Source organism: Physeter macrocephalus, chromosome 12 (genome assembly GCF_002837175.3).
Source record: "Physeter macrocephalus isolate SW-GA chromosome 12, ASM283717v5, whole genome shotgun sequence".
Lineage (NCBI taxonomy): Eukaryota > Metazoa > Chordata > Mammalia > Artiodactyla > Physeteridae > Physeter > Physeter macrocephalus.
This window is the reverse complement of record NC_041225.1, coordinates 13,208,017-13,233,326: the sequence shown is the minus strand read 5'-3', so window position 1 is coordinate 13,233,326 and position 25,310 is coordinate 13,208,017. Positions and strand designations below refer to the sequence as shown.

The 25,310-nt window shown below is 35.5% G+C and overlaps 1 protein-coding gene across 2 annotated transcripts in view; it reads left to right on the top strand.

Annotated features, from left to right (window-relative positions):
* Positions 1-25,310, top strand: part of ZC3H6 (zinc finger CCCH-type containing 6) — a 53,083-nt gene that overhangs the window by 20,361 nt on the left and 7,412 nt on the right. Inside the window, exons 3-9 of one of the 2 annotated variants that reach the window (XM_055088885.1) lie at positions 6,244-6,366; positions 12,012-12,288; positions 14,701-14,834; positions 19,949-20,065; positions 20,694-20,807; positions 23,222-23,329; positions 24,338-24,591. In XM_055088885.1, coding sequence (XP_054944860.1) covers positions 6,244-6,366; positions 12,012-12,288; positions 14,701-14,834; positions 19,949-20,065; positions 20,694-20,807; positions 23,222-23,329; positions 24,338-24,591 — 1,127 coding nt within the window. The remainder of the gene's footprint in view (positions 1-6,243; positions 6,367-12,011; positions 12,289-14,700; positions 14,835-19,948; positions 20,066-20,693; positions 20,808-23,221; positions 23,330-24,337; positions 24,592-25,310) is intronic. The other variant, XM_024129794.3, reaches the window with a different exon arrangement.

The window sequence follows — 25,310 nt, the reverse complement described above, 5'->3', positions numbered from 1 at the left end:
CTGAATTTCCCCCATAAAAACAGAGCAATTAGGATAGCAAAACCAAAAATTCATTGGCAACATCCACCAAAAAATGAAGTAACAAGTTCTCTTCACAAACCTCAAAAATAAAAAAGGATAAGGCCAAACCACAGACAGCAACAAGACCAGAGCAGGATCAGCAATTGTGTGAAATGAAGCAGAGGAAAGGTAAAAAGAACTTCCAGAAAACAAATTACCAACAGGTATTCATCTCAATGAAGGAGTCCCCAGTGAACATGGAAAGCCTGTCGGCCAAACTGAGAAACAGCAGTGGAAACTGAGAGGGGCCTTTACTAGCTCCCAATTCCCACATGAGTATAAGGTGACCACGTAAAATTGGATGGTGCTAGAATGGTCTGCGCCTGATGAATACTAATCAGCTAAATCTCTTCTAGGACAGAGTCCCACCCTGAGGAGATAACTGCTAGGAGTAGAATCTAAGTTGAGAGGACAAGAATACTAGGGCCAAGGAAAGAAAATGGGGGAAGGGAGCAGGGGTGGCATATCTCAGAAGATACACAGCCATGTTTTTTAATACTTCATGTCCTAACAACAGAAGAAATAACCCTAGAGAGTGAAGCTAGGAAAGTTTTCCTGGCTCATTCCTCCTTTGACACATGAGCAACAAGATTGGACTATGATTACATTCCATATACGTTATTATTATTTTAAAAAAAAGAGGAAAATGGGGAGAATAATATTCTTCCAGAAAGGAAAGAATGCCCACAAAACATGAAAAACTTAACATTTCAAAATGATTTTTAAAAATTAAGAAAATAATACAGACTATGATCAAACAGCATCAGCAGAACTGGGGGAAAAGGGAATCCTTTGGTCATTTAGGCAAAAAGACCAAGTCACTTATTAAGAAATGAAAGATTTATAGAAAAATTTTTGATATCAACATTTTATGCCAGAAGATAATGGAGTAACATATTTGAATAAAATGCAAGCCAAGCATTTTATATCCAGCTAAATACCGAACTTCAAATATAAAGTCCTTAGAAAAACTGTATATGATAGAAGTCAGGAAATATTATCATAAGACTTCTCATAGAATCTCCTAGAGCTCACGTTCAGATAACCAAAATGACTGGGTGAAAAAGTGGGAGTGATCTACATACACTGTGTATTAGTCTGTAAAGCTAAGACTAAATGATGGACATGGGGGGCAGTATATTATGTATCGAAACATTACAGCTGTAAAAACTGTCAGGGAAAGCAGAAGAATATATGGTAAGCAGGATAACCTTATTGGTAGTTTTTTAGTTATTAACTGAGAATTTTAAAATATACTTCAAATTATTACCCTGGGAATGAAAGAGAGGAAGTAGAAGAAGAGGTTACTGCCTAATTTCAATATTGGTCCTACTAGTAAACAAATAGTATGCAAAGAAGGGATAGGGACTAAGGTTATTGGAAAAAGACAACTTGAAAGAAATAACTGAAACAAAAATATAATCTTTCTAATGCCAAAAGATATACCTCCCAGCAATGCAAAATCCAACTCTAAGCTATGTAAAAGGGAAAGATTTTAAAAGTGGGTAAAACCATTGTAAAGCAATTATACTCCAATAAAGATGTTAAAAAAAAAAGTGAAAAAATGAAAAGTGGGTAACCAGGCAGATGCAAAGAAAGAGAAGGCAGAAATCAGTGTTGATATATGAAAAAGTCAAATTTAGGTCAAAAAGGCATTGAAAGAAACAAAGAAGGGCATTTTATAATGTTAAGGTTATAATTCACAGTGAAGATTTGTTATTAATATTTAATATCCCCTTAAACATCAGTTTTCATAAAGCAGAAACTAAGGAACTATGAGGAGAAATAAACATGAATACAGTAATAAGAGGGGATACACCAGTATACCTCTCTTAACCCAAAGAGATTAATCAAATGGATGAAAACGTGGTAAGGATATTAAAGAAATATTATAAATATATAGTAAGCTCTGAATCCTGAGAATATATCTTCCTCTCAAGTATACTTGGAATATTCATAAAAACAGACCATGTCATAGGCAACAGAGAAAACTCCCAATTAATTTGATAGAGTAGAAATAGTACAAAGAGCAGTCTCAAACCACAATGCAATAAAACTAGGCATTAATAAGAAAGTCGAAAAACAGAAACACCTTTGAATGCAGACTAAATCTGCCGAATTTCATGAAAATAATAGAATTTGACATATGGAAGATAGCTAAAAAATTATCAGAAGAAAAATTATTATAGTATTAAAATCTAGAAAACAGCAAAGTAAGACAGAAACAAAAAGGAAGGGCTTAATAAAGTTATAAGCAGAATTTAACAAATTAGAATGAAAAGTCAGTAGTTTTTTTTTTTTTTTTTTTTGGCCATGCCGCACGGCATGCAGGATCTTAGTTCCCCCATCAGGGATCGAAACTCTGCCCCCTGCAGCACGGGTTGGCCAAACTAATTAAGAAAAAAGGGAAGCGCAAAAACAAAGTTAGATATTTTGAGGCTAAGAACTTTTAAAACCATCAAGTCCTGTTTCCTTTTTAACAGTTCTTCCTTTAATTCATCTGTCTTCCCTCATAGTAGGTACTTTAAACATTTTGCTTGAAAATCTTAAGTAGATCACCTAGTTCATTAGACACATTTTCTACTTTCCATATTGCTGAATGTAACACTGTTGCTAGATTTCTGCCACTGCATAACAAGGATCTCCCTTTTTCCAGTTTTAATAAGATCTCTCTCACTTTCCTTTAAGTCGCACCAAAGTCCAAAATTTCACTAACAATCATTCAGGATGATCTAGGCTTTCACTAGCACTCTCTTAAAATCATTCCAGTTTCTATCCACTGCCTGGTTCCAAAACCAGTTCTACCTTTTAGATATTTGTACTGGCAGCACCGCATTTCCAGATACCAAAATCTGTATTAGTTAACTATTACTGCGCAACATATTACCCCAAACTTAGAAGCTTAAAACAACAAAAGTTTGTCTCCTAGTTTCTGTGGGTCAGGAACGTGGGCACGGCTTAACTTGGTATTCTAGCTCAGCGCTTCCTGCGAGGTTGCAGTTATCTCCTGACTAAGGCAGGATCCTCCTCCAAGTTCGGTCATGTGGCTCTTGGCAGGCCTCCGTCCCTCACCATGTGGACCCCTTTACATACCACTTCTTCGACCTCGTGCTTTGGCTGGCTTCCTCCAAAGCAAGAGAGCAAGAGAGAGCACCCAGGATGAAAGCTACAGTCTTTTTTATAACCTAATCACTTCTGACAAATTCTGTTTGCTAGAAACAAGCTTCTAAGTCTAGTCCACACTCAAAGGGAGAGGAATTAATCTCCACCTCTTGAGGGTAGGAGTAAATAATGAATATGTGGACAATTATTATTAGAGAAATGCCATTTAATTGATTTTATATTTTGCATTGTCACTTAATAGTACAGATAAACATTTTGTTGTTTCTATAAAATCTTATAAAATACCATTTTAATTGATTGCTCTGTATTGTATTATACTTTAGTATCGTTCTCTTACTATTGGACATGGAGATTTTTTGTGATAAATCGTGAAGGACAGGTAGGAATTAGCTCGTTGACCAAAGAGACACAGAGAATACAAAAGCAAAAAGGTGTGAAAAGGCTGGCATAGTTTGGGGAAGTCACTGAAGTCCCTAAATTCTTTCTGTTACTGTTTGAATATTTAAAGGGGTCGCTAAATGGCTATCCTGTTAATTAGTTCTTGACTATGTCTTTTGCCCTCTTTACTCACCACGTTGTGGTGTCATGTTTGTTAAGAGTTCTATAGAAAGCGTAATCACTGAGACTTGATCTTTATTTATTTTTAAAACATTTATTTATTTGGCTGGGCCGGGTCTTAGTTGTGGCATGCAGGATCTTCTTTGCAGCATGCGGGATCTTTAGTTGGGGCATGCGGACTTCTTAGTTGGGGCATGCGGGCTTCTTAGTTGGGGCGTGCGGACTTCTTATTCTTAGTTGGGGCATGTGGACTCTTAGTTGCGCCATGAGGGATCTAGTTCCCCAACCAGGGATCAAACCAGGGCTCCCTGCATTGAGAGCGTGGAGTCTTACCCACTGGACCACCAGGGAAGTCCCTAGACTTGAACTTTAGTACTTACCAACCAAGTGTATTGAAAGAAATAATCCACCAGTGTATTATAGGTAAAATAACAAAATTAAAGGAACACTTTCAAACACTAAACAGATACCAAACAATAACCAAAAAAAGAAACTCAAAAATTCTGAAATAAAAAAAGTATACTATCCTTTTCACTTAAAAATTTAATAATTTTTAATTATTCTCTACTATTTCCAGCTATTTTTAATGTAGTCCAATTGCTAATTTTGGGTTAATAATTACTCTACTTCTTATTACTGTAGGTGAGCCACATACATATTTTTTTATAATAGCCTTCCTAATGACTTCTTAAAGTCTGTGTTCCAGACTCATTTTGGGGGGCTAGCCTGAAGAATCTTCTCCCTTAAACAGAATCTTCTCTGATGGCTCTTCCTGAAGCAATGCCTTTGTTTGAACTTTTTCTTAAGCAAGCCTTACCCCTTTAGTGTTCTTCAAGTGAAAGGTTTTCTTTTGAGCCAGAGCTGACTTCTGCTAGTAACAGAGCAAACTTGGCTTTTAAATGGACAATACTTATTTCAAGTCCTAACCAAAAAGATTAGGTAGTTAAGCTTGAAGCATTTCACAGCATAATTATAAAAAGATCTTCGTATCACCTATCAAATCAACAAAAGCAGAATTAATAGCACCCCAAAACTAAACCCCAGAACATTTAAGAACAAGGTGGAGGAAAACAGTTTGTCTTCTTAAACCAGCATTTAAGAATGGAGTAGAGGGCTTCCCTGGTGGCGCAGTGGTTGCGCGTCCGCCTGCCGATGCAGGGGAACCGGGTTCGCGCCCCGGTCCGGGAGGATCCCACATGCCGCGGAGCGGCTCGGCCCGTGAGCCATGGCCGCTGGGCCTGCGCGTCCGGAGCCTGTGCCCCGCAACGGGAGAGGCCACACCAGTGAGAGGCCCGCATACCGCAAAAAAAAAAAAAAAAAAAAAAAAAAAAGAATGGAGTAGAAGAAAACATCCTTCTACTGTAAAAGTATCAAGAGGTCAATTTAGTTCAGCACATTTTTACTGAGTTTGTTCTAGTCTTAGATGCTGGGAATGCAAGGATGATAAAATACAGAGCCAGTGTCTTTGTTGATAAGAACTTCAAAAAAATTTTTTAAAGAGGGTGCTCAACCTGGGAAGGTAATTATTTTGGCTAGATGGAGGATATTTGGTGATTTTTTTTTTTTGAAATTGCATTCATACTTGAAAAAGCTTATTCTTGATATTTGTCAATCACGGTCAGTTACTTGTGGTTTGCATTTCATCTTTGTTCAATTTTATGGGTTGGATTTATGTTATATTTATAATTTGGAATGTTTTGATATCTTTTAGATTTAGAGTACTTATGCAATAGATTAAGAACTCTAAAGCTGTTTTAGGTAAAAATAAATTAATTCATACTCTATTCATGTTCTAGGACTCTATTTGGTGATGAGGAACCAATTTTATTTCCTTTAAGATTAACTTAGGGGCTTCCCTGGTGGTGCAGTGGTTAAGAATCCGCCTGCCAATGTAGGGGACACGGGTTCGAGCCCTCCCACATGCCGTGGAGCAGCTAAGCCCGTGCACCACAACTACTGAGCCTGTGCTCTAGAGCCCGCAAGCCACAACTACTGAGCCCGTGTGCCACAACTACTGAAGCCCGCGTGCCTAGAGCCCATGCTCCACAACAAGAGAAGCTACCGCAGTGAGAAGCCATGCACTGCAATGAAGAGTAGCCCCCACTCGCAGCAACTAAAAGCCCCGCGCACAGCAGCAAAGACCCAACACAGCCAAAAATTTTTAAAAATTAAAAAAATAAAGATTAACTTAAATTTAAGATCACTTTAGAGCATAGAGGTGCAGTATTTTCTATTTGAAGTCCTTGGGCCAAAGGGATGATGGGGAAAATGCTGCCATTAAAATCCCCGAGGAAAGAGGAAGATGTACTATTCCTCAGAAAATTTCAGAGAAGCTGGGGTGGAGGTGGTCTGTGGAGCAAGAATTTTCCAGTTAATAGTTCAGAACCTACTAGGTTAATATAATCTATTGGTTGGCACCTCTGGCTGAAACAAGCTTATCTAGTTACTAGTTAAATTTTCTTCCTTTTGTAATGTAACATTTTTGGTTTTTCCTTCTTTTAGCATAATTCTCCATCCAGCGATGATAGTTCAGACTACAGCCTTGATTCAGAGGTCGAACATACAGAAAGTTCCCACAGAAAAAGAAGTGGTTTCTACAGGGATTATGACATTCCATTTCCTCAGGTATTGCCTTTATTTTTATTGTCATAAAATGCACATAACATAAAATTTATCATTTTAACTATTTATTTTTCTCTCTCTCTTTTTTTTTTAAATTGGAATATAATTGACCTACAACACTGTGTTAGTTCCAGGTGCACAACATAGGATTCAATATTTCTATACATAACAAAATGATCACCACAATAAGTTTGGTTACCATCTGTCGCCATACAGAGATATTACATTATTATTAACTGTTTTCCCTATGCTGTACATTTCATCCCTGTGACTCATTTATTTTGCAACTGGAAGTTTGTACCTCTTAATCTCCCTCACCTATTTCATCCCCATTCCCCTCTGGTAACCACTAGTTCTATCTGTGAATCTGTTCCTGTTTTGTTATGTTTGCTCATTTGTTTTGGTTTTTAGATTCCACATATAAGAGAAATAATAGTGATACTTATCTTTCTCTATCCGCCTTATTTCACTTAGCATAATGCCCTCTAAGTCCGTCCTTTTGTCACAAATGGCAAGAATTCATTCTTTTTTATGGCTGAGTAATATTCCATTGTATATATACTGCATATACTGTGTGTGTGTATATATATATATATATATATATATATATATATATATACTGCATCTTCTTTATCTGTTCCTCTATTAATGGACACTTAGGTTGCTTCCATATCTTGGCTATTATAAACAATGCAGCAGTGAACATAGGGGTGCATATGTCTTTTTGAATTAGTGTTTTTATTTTCTCTGGGAAAATACCCCAAAGTGGAATTGCTGGATATTTGGTAGTTCTATTTTTAATATTTTGAGAAACCTCTGTACTGTTTTCCACAGTGGCTGCACCAATTTACATTCCCACCAACAGCGTACAAGTGTTCCCTTTTCACCACATTTTCACCAACACTTGTTATTTCTTGTCTTTTTGATGATAGCCATTCTGCCAGGTGTGAGGTGATACATCCTTGTGGTTTGTTTTTTTAAAAAACTTAATTAATTATTTTTTGTTGCATTGGGTCTTTGTTGCTGTGCGCCGGCTTTCTCTAGTTGCAGGGTACGGGGGCTACTCTTCGTTGCGGTGCATGGTGGCTTCTCTTGTTGTGGAGCACGGGCTCTAGGCACACGGGCCTCAGTAGTTGTGGCACGCGGCCTCAGTAGTTGTGGCTTGCGGACTCTACAGTGCAGGCTCAGTAGTTGTGGCGCACAGGCTTAGTTGCTCTGCAGCATGTGGGATCCTGGTCCAGGGCTCGAACCCGTGTCCCCTCCATTGGCAGACAGGTTCTTAACCACTGCGCCACCAGGGGAGCCCTATCCTTGTGGTTTTGATTTGCATTTCCCTGATGCTTAGTGATGTTGAGCATCTTTTCGTGTGTCTGTTGGCCATTTGTATGTCTTTGGAAAAATTCAGTATTTTCACCATTTTAAAGTGTACAGTTCAGTGACATTAAGTTTATTTATGGTGTTGTGCAACCATCACTTCTGTCCATTTCCAGAACTTTTTCATCTTCCTAAACAGAAGCCATGTACCTATCAAGCAATAATACCTAATTTCCCCCTCCCTCCACTCCTGGTAACCACTATTCTACTTTCCATCTCTATGAATTTGCCTACTCTAGGTACTTCATATAGGTGGAATCATGCCGTATTTGTCCTTTTGTGTCTGGCTTATTTCACTTACCATAATTTTTTCAAGGTTCATCTGTGTTGTAGTACGTATCAGAATTTCCTTCCTTTTCAAAGCTGGATAATATTCAATTATATGTATATACCACATTTTGTCGATAGATACTTGGATTGCTTCCACCTTTTGTGTATTGTGAATAATGCTGCTATGAACGTGGGTGTATAGGTATCTCTTTGACACTCTGCTCTCAGTTCTTTGGAGTATAGACCTAGGAGTGGAATTGCTTGATGATACGTTATTTCTACATTTAACTTTCTGAGGAACTACCAACTGTTTCCCACAAAGGCTGCACCATTTTACATTTCCACCAACAATGCATGAGATTTTTCTGATTTCTCCACATCCTTGTCAAGCTTGTTATTTTCTGTTTTTGTTTGTTTGTTTTGTTTTGGATAACAGCCTTCCTGATTGGTGTGAAATGATATCTCACTGTGGTTTTGAGTTACTGCTTTTTAAAGAGAAAAATTAAATTTTCAATTTCATTCTTTGCTTTCTGATATTAAAAATAAATTTTATAAGACATATGCTACAAATTTTAAATCTTTGAAAATAAAGAATACGTCATGTATTTATGTCTGCTAGGGCTGCCATAACAACATACCACAGACTGGTGGCTTAAACAACAGAAATTTATCTTCTCACAGTCTGGAGGCTAGATCTGAGTACAAAATCGTGGTGCTGGCAGGTTTGGTTTCCTCTGAGGGCCACAAAGGAAGGATCTGTTTAGGTCTTTCTCCTTGGCTTGTAGATGGTCACCTTCTTGCTGCTTTGTCCTCACATGGTCATTCCTCTGTGCACGTGGACTCTTGGTGTCTCTGTGTGTCCAAATTTCCTCTTATAAGGGCAGCAGTCAGATTGGATCATGGCCCACCCTAACATCCTCATTTTAACTTAATCACCTCTTTAAAGGCCCTTTCTCTAAACACTGTCATATTTTGAGGTACTGGGGGTTAGGGCTTCAGTATATGAATTTTGTGCCACCTACCTCTTCAAATGCAAACATTATTTGATGTGTTTTAAACAGAAAAAAATTTAAAACAACATGATATACTTTATGTCTTCCTTAAATATGTTGCACTGTATGAACAGAATCTTAATTCTGAATATTATTTTGTGCTAGAAAAATCCTGATGCTCTCAGGAGCACTGAGGAGTATTCAGGTCAGTGTGCATGTATCTGAAAAACTCCAGACTTTCTGAGTTCTGGTGGGTGGCAGTCGCTAAGGCTTCCGCTTTTTCCAGACTCTGGACTCCTTTTATTCCCAAGGGTTGAAAGGATAGTCAAAAGTGCTGTTGAACCTTTCAGATGATTTTTCATGCTGGGCTGATGCTTTCAGAGCAAAAACAGCTCCAAATACTGCTCACTTCTGGGGATTTTCACCTACTCCATGGGTAACGGTCCAGTAAATCCTTCACTAATTTGTTAGCTCTCTGATGTCTACAGTGGTCTGAAAAAAATATCTTGTCTATCTTTGCTGCGTTTTTTTAGGAGAAGGACTGATCTGAATTAAATTACCTAGTCTGCCATTAGAAGAGAAAGTTCAGGATCATTTCCTTCACATATGGTTTAGTGTTGACTCACTGAGGTTAGAAAGTATATCCTAAAGATCTCATTTAATTAGATAACAAGTATCTACTGTATGACACTTCTACAGTTATAGGCTGACAATAGAATATAGTATTAGCATCTAGCTATTAAATTAGAGGACTTAATATATCTCCTTTTTCCTCATCCTTGTTCAGGGTCTCCTGTTCTCTTATTTCATGCTTAGAGTGACAGTCTGTGTAACAGAAACCAAATCTGCCCCCACAGACATTCTAGCAGGTAGATAGCATAATAATCAATAAGCAAAGTGATTGGAGAAACTATATCCTTCAGTAAAATTTATAGTCTTTTTCATTTCTTTTATCTTTAGGAGGGCTTTTAAAAATACTTGCTAGATCCTTGCTGGTGAGTATATTTTGTTCATTCCAAATGGTGAACATGTGAAGCACATGAGAGCACAGGAGATATTCTCCTAGAGAACTGGGGCTGCTCTGTAACCCCTCATTCATTTAGCGCTTCCTGGAGAGCTTGCACCGCATGGGTGGTGCCCTGATGCAAACACTAAGCACTGCAGCAAGCCACATTAGAGTCTGTCACTGCAGAAGAAGCCCTGAGGTTTGCATAATTAGAGGACTATTAGGATTATTTGCATTTGGGAAAACGAGGGATGAATTGAAAGTTTAGGGATAATTCTGCTTGAAAAAGTAGGAATTATGGAGATCATTTTTATAAAGGCTGTGAAAAATCAGAGAATTGGATTAATATTAAGACTTAAAGCTTTTGTGAAAAGCATTTAATCTCTAGAGAAAAATTCATACTCGCCCATTAACAGAGTAATCCTTGCTCATTAGGCGTTGAAGTATATCATTGAAGAATTAATGTAATCACATTTTTTATAAAAGGAAATGTAAGTACCATTCAACTAATTAATTAATCTTCAACTTAATCAAAGCAATTATTTTTTGTTTTATTTTCATAGTGGCTTTTTTTAAAATGTAAGAAACTGCCTTTTGGCTATAATTGTAAATCCCCTTCTGAATTTCTGAAGTCCTAGACTGAGAACAGTTTATAAACTTTAAAAATGTTGCTTAAAAATATTTGGAAATCTAATATAATGTCTTCAAAATTTAAAATTGATGAGCTAATTGATTTTCTTGATTGCTTTAGTTATATAATTTTTCTCTTTTATAATTGCTGAAAAGGACAGTATTTCTCTGAATTTTACTTCTTTTTTTTAATTTTTGAATTTTATTTTATTGTTATTTTTTATACAGCAGGTTCTCATTAGTTATCTGTTTTATAGATATTAGTGTATATATGTCAATCCCAATCTCCCAGTTCATACCACCCCCCCGCCCCCCGCCGCACCCCGCTTTCCCCCCATGGGGTCCATACGTTTGTTTTCTACATCTGTGTCTCTATTTCTGCCCTGCAAACCGGTTCATCTGTACCATTTTTCTAGGTTCCACATATATGAGTTAATATACGATATTTGTTTTTCTCTTTCTGACTTACTTCACTCTGTATGTTCTCTGCATTTTATTAAAAACACAGTCTCATGTTGGTATTCTGCCAGGGCAGTATTTTTATATCACATTTAAAATGTACTAAACTGAAAATGAGTCATGGTCTGAGTTTTTCTAGATCCTCAAGCAGTAATTATGTGCAATTTTTTCTTGCCTTCTTATAAAAAAATTGACAATAGATATGATAAAAGTAATAAAAATATTTCAGTGAATAGAGATATACTTGAATACTATCATTAAATGAACTTGTAGGACTACAATGTATTTTTTGTTTTTACATGCTTTAGTAAAAAGCAATAAAATTATAGATGTTTTTTACTATTAGGGAAATCTCTGTTTTTTCTATTAGACCTCAAATATAAATATTTTCTTTTTACAAATTTGACTTTACATATAGTTTTGAAGTTAAATATAATATGCTTAAACGTGTCATTTGGGAATTTTTGAATCTTAGGAGACTCTATATATTTTCTACCCTTGCTCCAAGCTATTTTACTATTTTTCTTTTCTGTTTTCAAAAAGACCTCTTCAGTTTTTTGGTGATGGAATTTCTGTATGAGAGTATGGATTTTAAAGTACTCTTATGTGTATAAATATTGAGGCATGGAGCATGAGAAACATAAGACACGGACATGGAAAACAAAAAGCGAGCAAGACACACTTTCCAGCAATGTTCTATGAACATTATAATGTTTAATAACATCAGAGTAGCATTTAGCTTTTTGAACTTAGTTTTAAATAGTGCCATAGATAAGCTCTAACCAAGAGGCAGAACTAATAACTGTCTTTTCCCCTTCTTTCTCCCAACTTTCTGGGGGAAAAAAGATGTCCTGTGTTACTATCAATTTCTACATATAACTGAAAAATCTTGATAATGGTTATGCGTTTTCACTTAGCATGGACATATATCAGGAAGCTACATGGCATCAAAGAAGAGTCAACATAACAGAAAATTTAAAAGTAAAGAATATGATGAGTACAGTACCTACAGTGATGATAACTTTGGGAACTACAGTGATGACAACTTTGGGAACTACAGTCAGGAAACAGAGGAAGATTTTGCCAGTCAGCTGAAACAGTACAGGCAAGCGAAAGAAACCTCAAATACTGTTTTAGGATCATCATTTTCTAAAGAACCAGGGAAAAAACAAAGATTGAAAGGAACTCAGCAAGGTAAGTTAGAAATTGTCTGTTTTTTAATATGAGAACCTTATTAAAACAGGTAAATATGAAGTAAAACCTTAAATTTCTTTGCCCTTTCTCATGATCAGCTTATTCCTGTGCTTCCTAAATTCGTTTTTATTTATTTTGTAGACCTTGAGGACAAAAATCTACAAATATTTCAATCTGCATGATATCTTAAAATTTGAATTTAAAAGATTTCTTAATATTTTTGAAGTGTATAAAAATGTAAAACAACTTTCCTGTTATGTTTTTCCCCTCCCTTTTATATGGTATCAGTATACTGAAAGACATAACCTACCTTTTTCAGCTGTCTCTGTTACTGTGTATCACTTTATGTTTTAGACATGTAAGGACAGAATCCTGGGAAGCTATTCTTTTATTAGGCTTTAAAATGTAGTGATCATCTTTGCTATGTAAATGTACTCAGGACTATAGACATTCTTCAGGATCAGACATAAGAACATAATCTAAAGAAATTTCTGGAGTGATAACCTATTCATCTGCTATATTGAGGTACATCATCCCTGGAGAGACCAGTGCAAGATTGCCATAGAAATTATGGGTCACATCAGGGTCAAATCAGCCTTAAGAACTGTCCAGTCAATATGTCTGCTTCAGGAAAACTGGAGCGAGATGAGGCTGAGGTGAAGTAGTGAGCACCAAGCCCTATGTAACTATCATTTAATTATCATTGAAAAAAGGAATCAGTTACAAGTAAATTTGGTTATTTTTATGGCTTTATTTTTTTCTTGATTTCCAAGCAAAATTCCTTTGAAAAATGTGGATCTAGGCTTTGTTGAACTAAAGAGACAGGAATTTGTCTATGCATATGCTATTGTAATTAGTAAGTTTGTTCCTGGAGTCCAGACATAGTGGTGTCAGGGATCATTCCACTTAGGAAATAAGGGGAATGTAGAGGCCTTGTTCATCCCTTCCCAGCTAGGGTTCTTCCTTTCAAACTCTTTCTGTTTGTTCTGTTAAAGAATTGAGTATTGCATTTTATTTTGACTTTCATTTTTTCCCCCAGAATTATGAAAATAATATATGGTCAAATGTAGAAAACTTTTTCTTTGTGTAGAAAAGATAACCCAGCAAAGATCAAAGATAAAACAAAAGCAGTTTGAATCCCTACTCCCAGAGACAATTACTATTAATATTTTTGGTATACTTTTTTTTTTTTTTTTTGGCTGTGCCACAGCTTGTGGGATCTTAGTTCCCCAACCAGGGATCAAACCCAGGCCCCCTGCAGTAGAATCACAGAGTCCTAACCACTGGACTGCCAGGGAATTCCCCGGTATACATTCGTCTAGAATTTTTTGACAATTATTTTTTAACAAAAAACTATACACTGATATAACTTTATTTTTTCCCTTAACTGTGAATTGTATCTCAGTCATTCTTATGTTAATGAGTAGATTTTAATGTCTACATGCTCTTCAATTAAATAGATATGCCATAATTTGTCTAATAAACTGTTAGGTTTGTTTGTTAGTAATTATTTGGGATTTAAGTTGCACCCGTTTTTTAAAATTCTGTGATTAACCCTGCATATTTATACATATCTTGGCAAACTTTTTTTTTTTGAGAGTAAATGCTGAAATGTAGAATTGAGTCAAAAGACATAGCTACATTTGAAGATTTTTGATCTATGATATACCAAGTTGATATCCAAAAAGGTGATGTAGCAATTTATAACACCCCTGCCAGTGTGTACAAATGCCAATTTCTCCAAATCCCTACCAACATTATTCTTTGAGGTGAAAATAGTTATGTTATCTTTAAATTTTTAATTTCTTTGATTTCTTTAATGAAAACTTATTAGTTCAATATGACTTTGGTATAATGAGAAATCACTTTGTATTGTAACTTACTACCTTAGTATATAATTTTAGTCATTTGAGTATCTCTTTAGAGACTTTTAAATATCAAGTTTTTCAAAAGTAAGAGACAAGTATAAATTTTGCTTGGAGACATATGTGATGTCTATTCAGCATTATCAGTAGAAACTCAGTTTGCCACAAATTAATCACTAATACCTACAATGTCTTCCTTAGAGATGAATGTAATATTTAATTCTCTTAAAAACAGAAAACATTGTTAATTGCTTATTCTATGGAAAATTGAGAAGAATAAAACTAGATTTGACCTCTCCAGCCATGTATATATCCTTGTTTCTTGCCTTCCTTATGTTATTAACATCCCTTAAGAAACAGAACAATAAGGAGCAGTACCCACGAAGTAAAATGTAAAGACTGAATTAATTTTTTTCACTAAATCTAAAGGGAAAAAAGAATACACTGTACATTATAGACCATTTAAAATATGCTATTCCCTGTAAACTAGTAGATTGTCTAGTGTGCTGTTTTTTTAACTATCTGAAGTACATTTTAACTTTTTTAGGTATTGAACAGAGGGTTAAAAGTTTTAATGTTGCTCGTGGACGCGGCTTGCCGAAGAAAATCAAACGCAAAGACCGTGGAGGAAGGGCCAATAAAGGGCCTAATGTGTTTTCAGGAACGGATGACTTTCAAGAGGTACTGAGAATTTATATATAATGAGGAGAGGAGCTTTTCCATTTTGTAACTTATTTGGCTGCAAAGGAAAGCATTTTGATTTTTTAAAAAATTTATTTATTTTATTTATTTACTTTTGGCTGCCCTGGGACTTCGTTGCTGCGCGTGGGCTTTCTCTAGTTGCGGTGAGCGGGAGCTACTCTTCGTTGTGGTGCGCGGGCTTCTCACTGCGGTGGCTTCTCGTTGCGGAGCACGGGCTCTAGGTGCGCGGGCTCAGTGGTTGTGGCACGTGGGCTCAGTAATTGTGGTGCACGGGCTTAGTTGCTCCGCGGCATGTGGGATCTTCCCGGACCAGGGCTCGAACCCATGTCCCCTGCATTGGCAGGCGGATTCTTAACCACTGTGTCACCAAGAAAGCCCAGCATTGTGATTTTAATGCTACTTTCCTAGTAAATGAAAATTTTCCAGTTCAGATCAAATGAGTATAGATGAATTCCAGAAAAGAAGTATTGTTTTAATTAGTTTTGATAGTAGTACACAGATGCACGTTTTGGTGCCCTCGAAATAAAATCGGTAAGTTGGAAAGCACCTCAAAGTAAAAGTGATATGTCTGAAAGCAAAAATGTTTGTTCTATTAGTTCTCTGTTGTACTTTCCTTTCCTAGGAGTCATGGTCCCTAGATGCAAATGGCAATAAAATGCTAATAGCTCAATACGTAGCAGGACCGAGAAGGGAGATAGCGGTAAATTCACTTACTTAATACAGTTGAAATCATTAAAAGAGTAGAAAGGAGGTATAAATGGTTGGAAAGATGAATTTATGAACTATGTGTATAGTAGATATTGAATAAATACATGTTGAATTGAACTGAACTCTGAACAGTACATTTCAACCTTGTAGCAACATTCTGGATTAGAGTGGTCCAATTCCTGTATTCTGCCACTGTTCCAGTAAGATTTGGTTGAATTGTACAGAACAAGGGTAGCTGCGACCTTGATTGGTAGAAAAGGGATAGTAGGGGCTTCCCTGGTGGTTCAGTGGCTAAGAATCCACCTGCCAATGCAGGGAACACGGGTTCACGCCCTGGTCTGGGAGGATCCCACATGCTGCGGAGCAACTAAGCCTGTGTGCCACAACTACTGAGCCCACGTGCCACAACTACTGAAGCCCGTGAGCCACAACTACTGAAGCCCACGTGCCTAGAGCCCGTGCTCTGCAACAAGAGAAGCCACCGCAATGAGAAGCCCGCACACCTCAATGAAGAGTAGCCCCCTCTCACCACAACTAGAGGAAGCCTGTGCACAGCGACGAAGACCCAATGCGGCCAAAATTTTTTTAAAAATTAAAAAAAAAAAAAGAAAAGGGATAGTAACATATTGTAATTGGAAAATGCTCAGTTTTCTCATCTCTGGGTTTAAAGATAATGGGCAAAGATTTCTTAATATGTACTCATTAATGTACTACTTAGGGAGTTGTTAACAGAAAAAAGAAGTCTGGGCCCAGATGAATTTGTGAAACCCAGCACATGCTACGCTACTCTTGGGGATTCTCAGTCAACATTAATGTATTAAACACTGAGCAGGTTAGGCATAAAGAAGTCTGTTTTACTTTGTTCAGTCCGTCATTTTCAAAATTTACTTGACCATGAACTCTTTTTTTCTACACACCTACTAACATGGAACTCACCGTTCCATGGAAACAAGCTTAGAATTTCTGGGTGACTATAACCTGCCTGTCCATCTTTCTAGACACGTGTAGATGTCTAGGATGTGCTGCTTTCACTAGACCAAATTAATATGAATGTTTTCTAAGTAAGCCTTCTCCTATATTCCGTACTTATACCCTATATGTGAAAAAAAAATTAGCTTCCAAGAAAGTATGGTGTTGATCGTGTTACTGCCTATCTCTGAGCTTCAGTTTGCTCAGTCTGTAAAATTAGAGTACAGTATTAACTCTAATGGCCTCTTCAAGCACTAACATTTTAGATGTTTGCAGATCTGGGCTGCAACTAAAAGATTTCTTTATCATGTAGTAGAAAATCAGAATAAATTCTTTCTTTTACATTTATCAAATTTAGAATATTTTTCCTTTCTTTATCAAGATTAAAATATGTTATCAACACTATGTCAGTTTATTGGCTCTCATGAGAGATTTCTTCTTACGGTTCCAGAAACAAGCAGGAGCATGTCAGAGTCCAAGGAAGCAGCTCATGTTCAGAAGTGCTTTGGCGGAGGCCCATCCAGGGTAGAGTGAACATACTTGGAGTGGCCAACATAGATCCATTTTTACCCTTGCCTTTTCAAGGAGTATAAGATCCTCCAAAGGCCAGATAAATTTAGGAATACCTGCATGTCCACACTAATTTTCTTGAAAACTCAAGTATAGTCACAGAACATGCAAACTTTTGATGGATTTTAAAGCCTTATTCATTCTTTTGGCCATAAGACTCCTAAAATTTGTTAGTCTTTATAGTGGCTATTAAATTTTTTTATAAATACATATGCTTTTCCCAGCAGATCCTTTAATTTCCTCCTCCTTTTAGTATATATAAAAAATCTTTATGCTCTTGTTCCCTATACCAATATAATACATCCTCTAGAGTAAATAAATTTTAAAATCACCAAGTGGGTAGTTTGGTTTTTTTCCTCCCTTTCTCTGTCTTTTCCTTCTCTCCCTCTTTCTTTCTTTCTTTCTTTCTTTCTTTCTTTCTTTCTTTCTTTCTTTCTTTCTTTCTTTCTTTCTTTCTTTCTTTCTTTCTTTCTTTCTTTCTTTCTTTCTTTCTTTCTTTCTTTCTTTCTTTCTTTCTTTCTTTCTTTCTTTTCTTTCTTTCTTTCCCACACTGCACAGCTTGCAGGATCCTAATTCCCTGACCAGGGATCAAACCCATGCCCCCTGTGGTAGAAGCGCAGAGTCCTAACCCTGGACCACCAGGGAATTCCTTCTCCCTCTTTCTTGAATTGTGTTTTCTTTGAAACAGTGTGATATAGTGCAAAGAGTTCTATCTTGATTCTACTAACATGAAATGTAACCTTTGGCAAGTCACTAACTTCACTAATCTTCAGTTTTCATATTTGTCGAATGAGGGTGATGAACTAGATTACTTCTGTCGTTCTTCTAGCTCTTATAGTTCATAAAAGATCTTAAGGATAGAGGACAACACAACATTGTGAATCAACTATACTCCTATATAAAATCAAATTAAAAATTTAAAAAAAGGATAGAGGACATTTGTGGTTCTTCTGTAGGCTCAAGCTTAAAAGATCAGATCTTCTAGGCACTTTATTTTATCTGGAAATTTTGTTTAAGTTACTTTAGATTTTCTGGAATACCTTGGTTATAGTCAGTTTTTCCATAGTTATGTGTACTGCAATACTTACTACTCGTTTAAACAGAACTAAACTGGGAAAAAAAACAGCCCCCCCCGCCCCGCGATCCTCCGTTAAGACAATGAGGTGTATCATTAGAAAGTAACATAGACAGAAAGAGTGAGTTATTAATGACGAACATAGTTACCACCTGGTACATTTTTCAGCGTTTTTTTGGGGGGGAGGGTGATTACCTAATATTTTTACTTTTTAATTTCAGAGTTATATTCCTCAAGTTGGCTCATTGACTTTGCACAGTGCACTTTCTATGGCTGCCTATTTTATTACAGCCACAATTCCTTGTACAGAAGGCATATGTGAACTGGTCATTTATATCTACTTGTTCTAAGTGAGCCTAGAAATAGAAAATGTTTGTAAGTAAAATTTACATAGATTTAAGACATTTTAAATGATCCTATCAGAGTAGAGTATAAGCAGTTTCTTTGCGTTTTCCTTGGGCAATTTGGGTATATATATATATATTTTAAAGAACCTCAAAGATTATCTATTTTCCTGGTATTCTTATGCTTTTTTTCAGAATTCTTCTAGTAAAATATATATTTCATCAGTTGGGAGTGCTGAGGATCAGATTTAAGTTTAGCCATCTATTTCCTTAAGTGTTTGCTGTGAGGCAGTTTCCTGTTTTCAGTAGATTGTGCTTTGTTCTCCATCTTCTAATAAATTGAGGGAAAAGGGAAAACTGATATCAAATCAGAAGAGCAAATATCAATAGTTATTAAGCTCCTCGATGTTCAAGGCACTATGCATGCTAAGAGCCTGAAAAACTGATGTTTTGTAGCGCTCATGAGTGGAAGTCCTTAGCTTGGCTAAGCATCATACTCTCTTGCTACTCAACCCTCTTATACTTGTAGCAAAAGTTGAATAGGGGACTGAGGAGAAGAACTAAAAAAAAATAAGTAGGGCTGTGAGATTTTCTACCACATACTAGTTTTTCTTAATTTTTTTAATTTAAAAGTTAAAGATAATACATCCTCCATGTTTTTCCTATAGAAAGTACAAAATAACCACACACGCAAGCAATCTATAATTTTTTAGAGATACATCTAGAGACATACACTGTTAAAGGTAGGGGTATATTCTTTTAGTCTTTGTCTTTATTATTATAAACTGGGGTCACATTTTCACTTGGTAAGGTATTGTGAACATTTTCTTATGTCCCCAAATTGTCTTTCTATCCCATGATTTTTTAATGACAGTATAATATTCTACCACCTAAATGTATCATAATGTGTTTGACTTGTCTCCTAGTTTCGGATGGGTACAGTATTTCTAGATTATGTTTTGTTTGTTTGTTTTACTTGTAAATAATTCTGCAGTAGTTATTTTTGTGAATAAATCTTTGTGTGCCTTCCTGATAATTCCTTCAGAATAATCCTGAAAAGTACAAATTTTGTGTCAAACAGTATGGATATTTTACATCTTCTGTCGACAGTACATGAGAGTAAATATTTTATTGTACCTTTGCCAAAGTATTATTGTTAATTTTCAAGATTTTCATAATTTTATTTTGAAAAATGTAGTTGTGTGTCCTCATTAAATTAGAAATTGGGTTCTTTGAAACTACTAGTATAGCAATAAGCACTTTTCTAGAAGCATATCTCTCTCCAAGTAAATGAATAGCATCAGAATGTCCAGTCTTCACTACTTTTAATAATCAGTGTATACTGCTTTCTAGATTCATTTGACTATAAATTTTAATACCTTTTTACTACTTCATATGTTTTATTTAAGTAATTTTTTTTCTTGCAGTATAGTAAACCAGGGAAAAAATGGAAGGTTATGACTCAGGAATTTATTAATCAGCACACAGTGGAACATAAAGGAAAACAAATCTGTAAATACTTTCTGGAAGGGAGATGTATTAAGGTAAATTTATAGGGGTATCATAAATCATTTTAACTTCTGAAATAATCTTTAAAATTTAAAGTCATTTTAGGGGGTGGTTAGTTTTTTCATTTCTCATATAGTTTTAAGAAAACTGGTTCTTCAAAATGTATCTTGCATTGAATACTGTATATCAGAACTCATTTAATTATATTCTGGGGCAGTAATATAACTTGTTGAAATGAGATTTTATTTAACAAACACATGATGCTGACTGTATGGCAAGTACTGTTCAAAGTAGATTACTAATATTAAATGTTTTAATCTTTACAGTGACACAGTGAATTGTAGTCACTGTTATTATCCTCATTTTCAACATGGCCAAACCAGGAGGTTAAATAAGTCCCCAGAGTAGCTCAGCTAGAAATGGTGAGTGCTGGTGGAGCCAGGCAGTATCCTCTGAGGTCATGCTGACTGTGCTGGCTCTCTGCGCATAGCCACATCCACTGTCTTGGGCAAGAATTCTAAGGACTGTTTGAATTATTATTAGCTCATTATTTAAAGACTGGAGATATGACCATAGTTCTACCATGAAATACCATGGAGAAAATTCAATTCAGTGGTTTCTTTTTTTTTCTCTTTCTTTCTTCTTTTCTTTTTTTGTGAACAGGGAGATCAATGTAAATTTGATCATGATGCAGAGTTGGAGAAGAGAAAAGAGATCTGCAAATTTTATTTACAAGGATATTGTACCAAAGGAGAGAACTGCATTTATATGCATAATATCCTTTATTAAAAACATGTTAACCAAAATATTGCAGTTTTCAAGCATCACTGAGGCTTTAAAAATCATAAGTACAACCCAGAAAGCCTAGTTTGGTTTTAAATTTTAAAATAGCACGTTATATAAACCAGGTCTAATCAGGCTTTGCACTTCAAAAGGGCAAACTGAGTTTTTTTCTTTAGGGAAATGAAATAACTTCCCTTTGGAAAAAAATCTATGAAATAAATGTACTTTATATTTAATATACTCAGCTTATAAGTATTTCAAGAGACTGTGCTTCCTGAAGGAGTAGTTCACAACATATTTATTCTGTGACTAAATGATTATTTACTTAGGTTCATAAGTAATAAATTGTCATTGTTGGAAATTATAAAATCAAAGTCTTATCAAATCTTACCACCTAATGATAAGCACTATATATTCTTCCCCACTTCTCCCTTTGGAAATCTATACATTTCAGTTGTATTCCTACCTCTACCCCTATGGCATTTCACTATATATGGTCCTTTAAAAAATACCTATATATATATATCTATATATAGATACACTGTCCTTCATTAAGGACCTTATTTTTTTCCCAAATGATTAGCTCATTGTCCCCTCTTCACAGATTTAAAAGGTCACCTTAACCATATTCTAAATTTTCCTCTGGGCATAATTCTGCTTCTATACTACTATTACACACTGTGCTCTTTGACCATTCCCCTCTGTAATATTATATTTGATATTTACCAGGGCAAGTACTCCTTTTTTCTTTATCAGAATGTTATGATAAATTTATCTTATTCAAGCAAAGAAAATTTTTTTTCACATTTTAACGTACTTCTTTAGAAACCAGATACCTTGCTGAACTGTTTCTTAAAGCTTTCCATCTATTCTTATGTTTTTCTCCATAGTCATGCCATCTGTAGCATGACAATTTCAACTGTATTGTCTGTACTTCCAGAAAAATGTTAAATAATAGTGATTGTGGCAGCATAATACATTTCAAAGATAATGCCCTTTTGCTTTGGCTTATGGCTATAGTTTTAAGATAGATTTTTTTTTTAAAACTCAAGTATGTATATCCTTGTTTTACTAAGAGTTGTTTTTTTTTGTTTTGTTTTGTTTTTTTGCGGTACGCGGGCCTCTCCCGCTGCGGAGCACAGGCTCCGAACGGACGCGTAGTCTCAGCGGCCATGGCTCACGGGCCCAGCCGCTTCGCGGCATGTGGGATCTTCCCGGACCGGGGCACGAACCCGTGTCCCCTGCATCGGCAGGCGGACTCTCAACCACTGCACCACCAGGGAAGCCCTAAGAGTTTTTAATATCAAAAAAAGATCTTGAATTTTATCAGTTGCCTTTTGTATCTGCTAAGATGATCACATGATTTTTCTCTCTTGACCTTATCAATGTGATGATTACAGTAATAAATTTCCTAAAACTACCCAGAAATTTCCAGAACACACACTACCTGAAAATGGTATATTTTTCACTATACTTCTAGATTTAATATTTTCTTTAGAAGTTTGTCTCCAAAATTTTAAGTAAGATTAGCCTGTAGTTTTCATTTTTGGGATATTTGACATATCAGACCCCTTTATTTTCTTCATAGATATGAGCTCTTGCTACAAAATTTATTTGTTCTATATTTTATTTTATTGAGTAAAGTAACAGAGTTTACCTAAATTACACTATAATACTTGCTATAGCCATCATAAATATTTTTACTTTAAAAAATTGTTTTCTTGAAAAAGAATAGATATATATATGTATAACTGAATCACTTTGCTGTATACCCGAAGCTTACACAACTTGTAAATTAACTATACTTCAATTAAAAAAATGGTTATTGAGAAAAAAGAATATTAATGGAATTAGCTAATTATCCAAGCTTAACATTTATACTTAACATTTCAGTATCATGGTACTCTGAACAAACTATTGAAACTTTAACATGCCTCTTTTGATCAGTGGTGAAAGCATCTAGATTTTGCACAGAATTTTTGGCATAATTTATATTATGGTAATTTGGGGGATGATTTGTAAAATCTTGACCCAAAGCTCTTTCTAAGGAAGTCTGTGTTAATTACCCACATTACTAACTCTGCTATGATAGAAGATATAAACATCTATCACTGACAAAAAAATAACAGGTAATATAGTTTGTACAGTCAAGTTTTTTTAAAATAAAAAAGTTAAGCTCTTAAAAAAATGTTTTCTAGTTTTAATAGAGTAGAGGAGACTTAAAATTTTTTGAATGTTTTGCCATGTATTTAAAATATTTAATCTTAAAATTAAAAAAATTGTGTGATTATAGAAAATTTGGTACAATATATAGTAATAAAGTCATTGATTCAGCAGTTATGTTTTTTGGTTTAAAAATATGAGAGTTTGATTTTACGTGGTCTATTCCTTAATATTTTTATTTACATGAATTTCCATGCAAGTTCTATCATAGTGGAGCAAAATGTTACCAAGGAGACAACTGTAAATTTTCACATGATGATCTGACTAAAGAAACAAAGAAACTTTTGGACAAAGTGAGTAATATTTTTGCACCTTGATTACAGATTCATTTGACTTGAATCATGTTTTATAAGTCATAGTTTATAAAACTCTCCTGAGAGATCAAGGACTTGTTAGTTTATGTTTTATTCTATTAATGTAATGTGTTAGAAAAGCAGGAATATTGGACTAAGAATTAAGAATCTTTTGTTCTTAAAAGATTAAATTATGTGATATAGATGAGACACTTCATACCACTCCTAGTAAATAGTAAATGCTCAATAGTGGCACCTATTATAGTATCCTTTACTTATTAATGATAGTAAGTAATATAATTGCCTTAACCTTAAAAAAAACAGAATCTTTTGTTCTTATCATTGTTCTGCCATTAAAAAACCTAATTTTTTCAACCAGTCCCTCATAAATTTTATTTCTCTCAGTTGAGCTTCTGTTCAAATGCAGTTTATTTATTTTCCAGTTTTACTGAAATATAATTGACATACAGCACTGTATAAATTCAAGGTGTACAACATAATGATTTGACTTACATACATCTTGAAATGATGATCACAGTAAGTTTAGTGAACATCCATCATCTCATATAGATACAAAATTAAAGAAGTAGAAAAGATTTTTTCCTTGTGATGAAAACTCTTGGGATTTACTCTCTTAACAGCTTTTATATATAATATACAGCACTGTTAATTACATTTACCATGTTGTACTTTACATCCCTAGTACTTATTTATCTTATAGCTCGAAGTTTGTACCTTTTTAGTACCTTCATCCAGTTCTCCCTCCCACTACCTTGGTAACCACAAAATTTGACCTCTAAAAAAGCTAATTTACTTTAAGAAATATCCTTTACCTCTTTGAACCTCATATTCTTTATAAAAAAGTAGTTAGCTATCTCTGATCTATTTCAACTTTAATATTGTATTTTTCTATTAACAAAACTAGTTTACTCAAGTCTTCACAGTTTTAAATGTGAGGATAAAAAAAAAGCTTGTTTTGAAATAGTAATCCTTGCCAATTATTTTTAGGTGTTGAATACTGAAGAAGAAGCTACCAATGAAGACGAAAGAGAGTTAGAAGAACTTAGAAAGCGTGGCATAACTCCTCTTCCCAAACCGCCTCCAGGAGTTGGGCTTCTGCCAACCCCACCAGAGCATTTTCCCTTTTCTGATCCCGAAGATGATTTTCAGACAGATCTCTCTGATGATTTCAAGAAAATTCCATCTCTCTTCGAAATAGTTGTAAAACCTACTGTGGATTTAGCACATAAAATTGGGAAGAAGTAAGTTAAATTTTTCAAAAAATGGCTGCATTTTCCCCCTAAAAATTCTTATTAAGAAACTAACTTGTATTCCGTGTCAGTCATATAATTAAACTTAGGTAGAGGTAGCACATATCTGGCATGCACCCTTACTGCTGCTTCCCACTTCCTTTTTGCCCCACCCTCTGCTGCCTGCCATCAGTGCTTTTCTGTACAGAATACTTAACACAGCTTCAGAAACCTCTCCACACACTAATCCTGAAGGGCACTGCCAGGTGGATGGAACTGGCATTCCTACCACCTTGTTATGAGGCAGCACTGTCATTGATAACATCTTCAGATAGTGGGTAGTATGTCTCCAGCGTATTCATTCTTTTAGAGAAGTCGTTCCTTGGGCTATTAAAGGAAAACCTCTGGATAAGGCTGCATCCAGGTTTGCGTTTTCCAGTCCTGCTTCCCATCCACCAGGGTCTGTGCACCTGGGCTCTAAGTCCCATTGTTGATTATTCTTTTAATCCTGAAGACTCGGGGAAGCAATGAGATCTCAGCAATTGAGGAATAAGAAATCTGTAGCAAATATCACAGTTAATGTGAGCGATTAAAACTATTTCTTTTTTTTTTTTTTTTTTTTTGCGGTACGTGGGCCTCTCACTGTTGTGGTCTCTCCCATTGCAGAGCACAGGCTCCGGACGCACAGGCTCAGCGGCCATGGCTCAAGGGCCCAGCCGCTCTGCGGCATG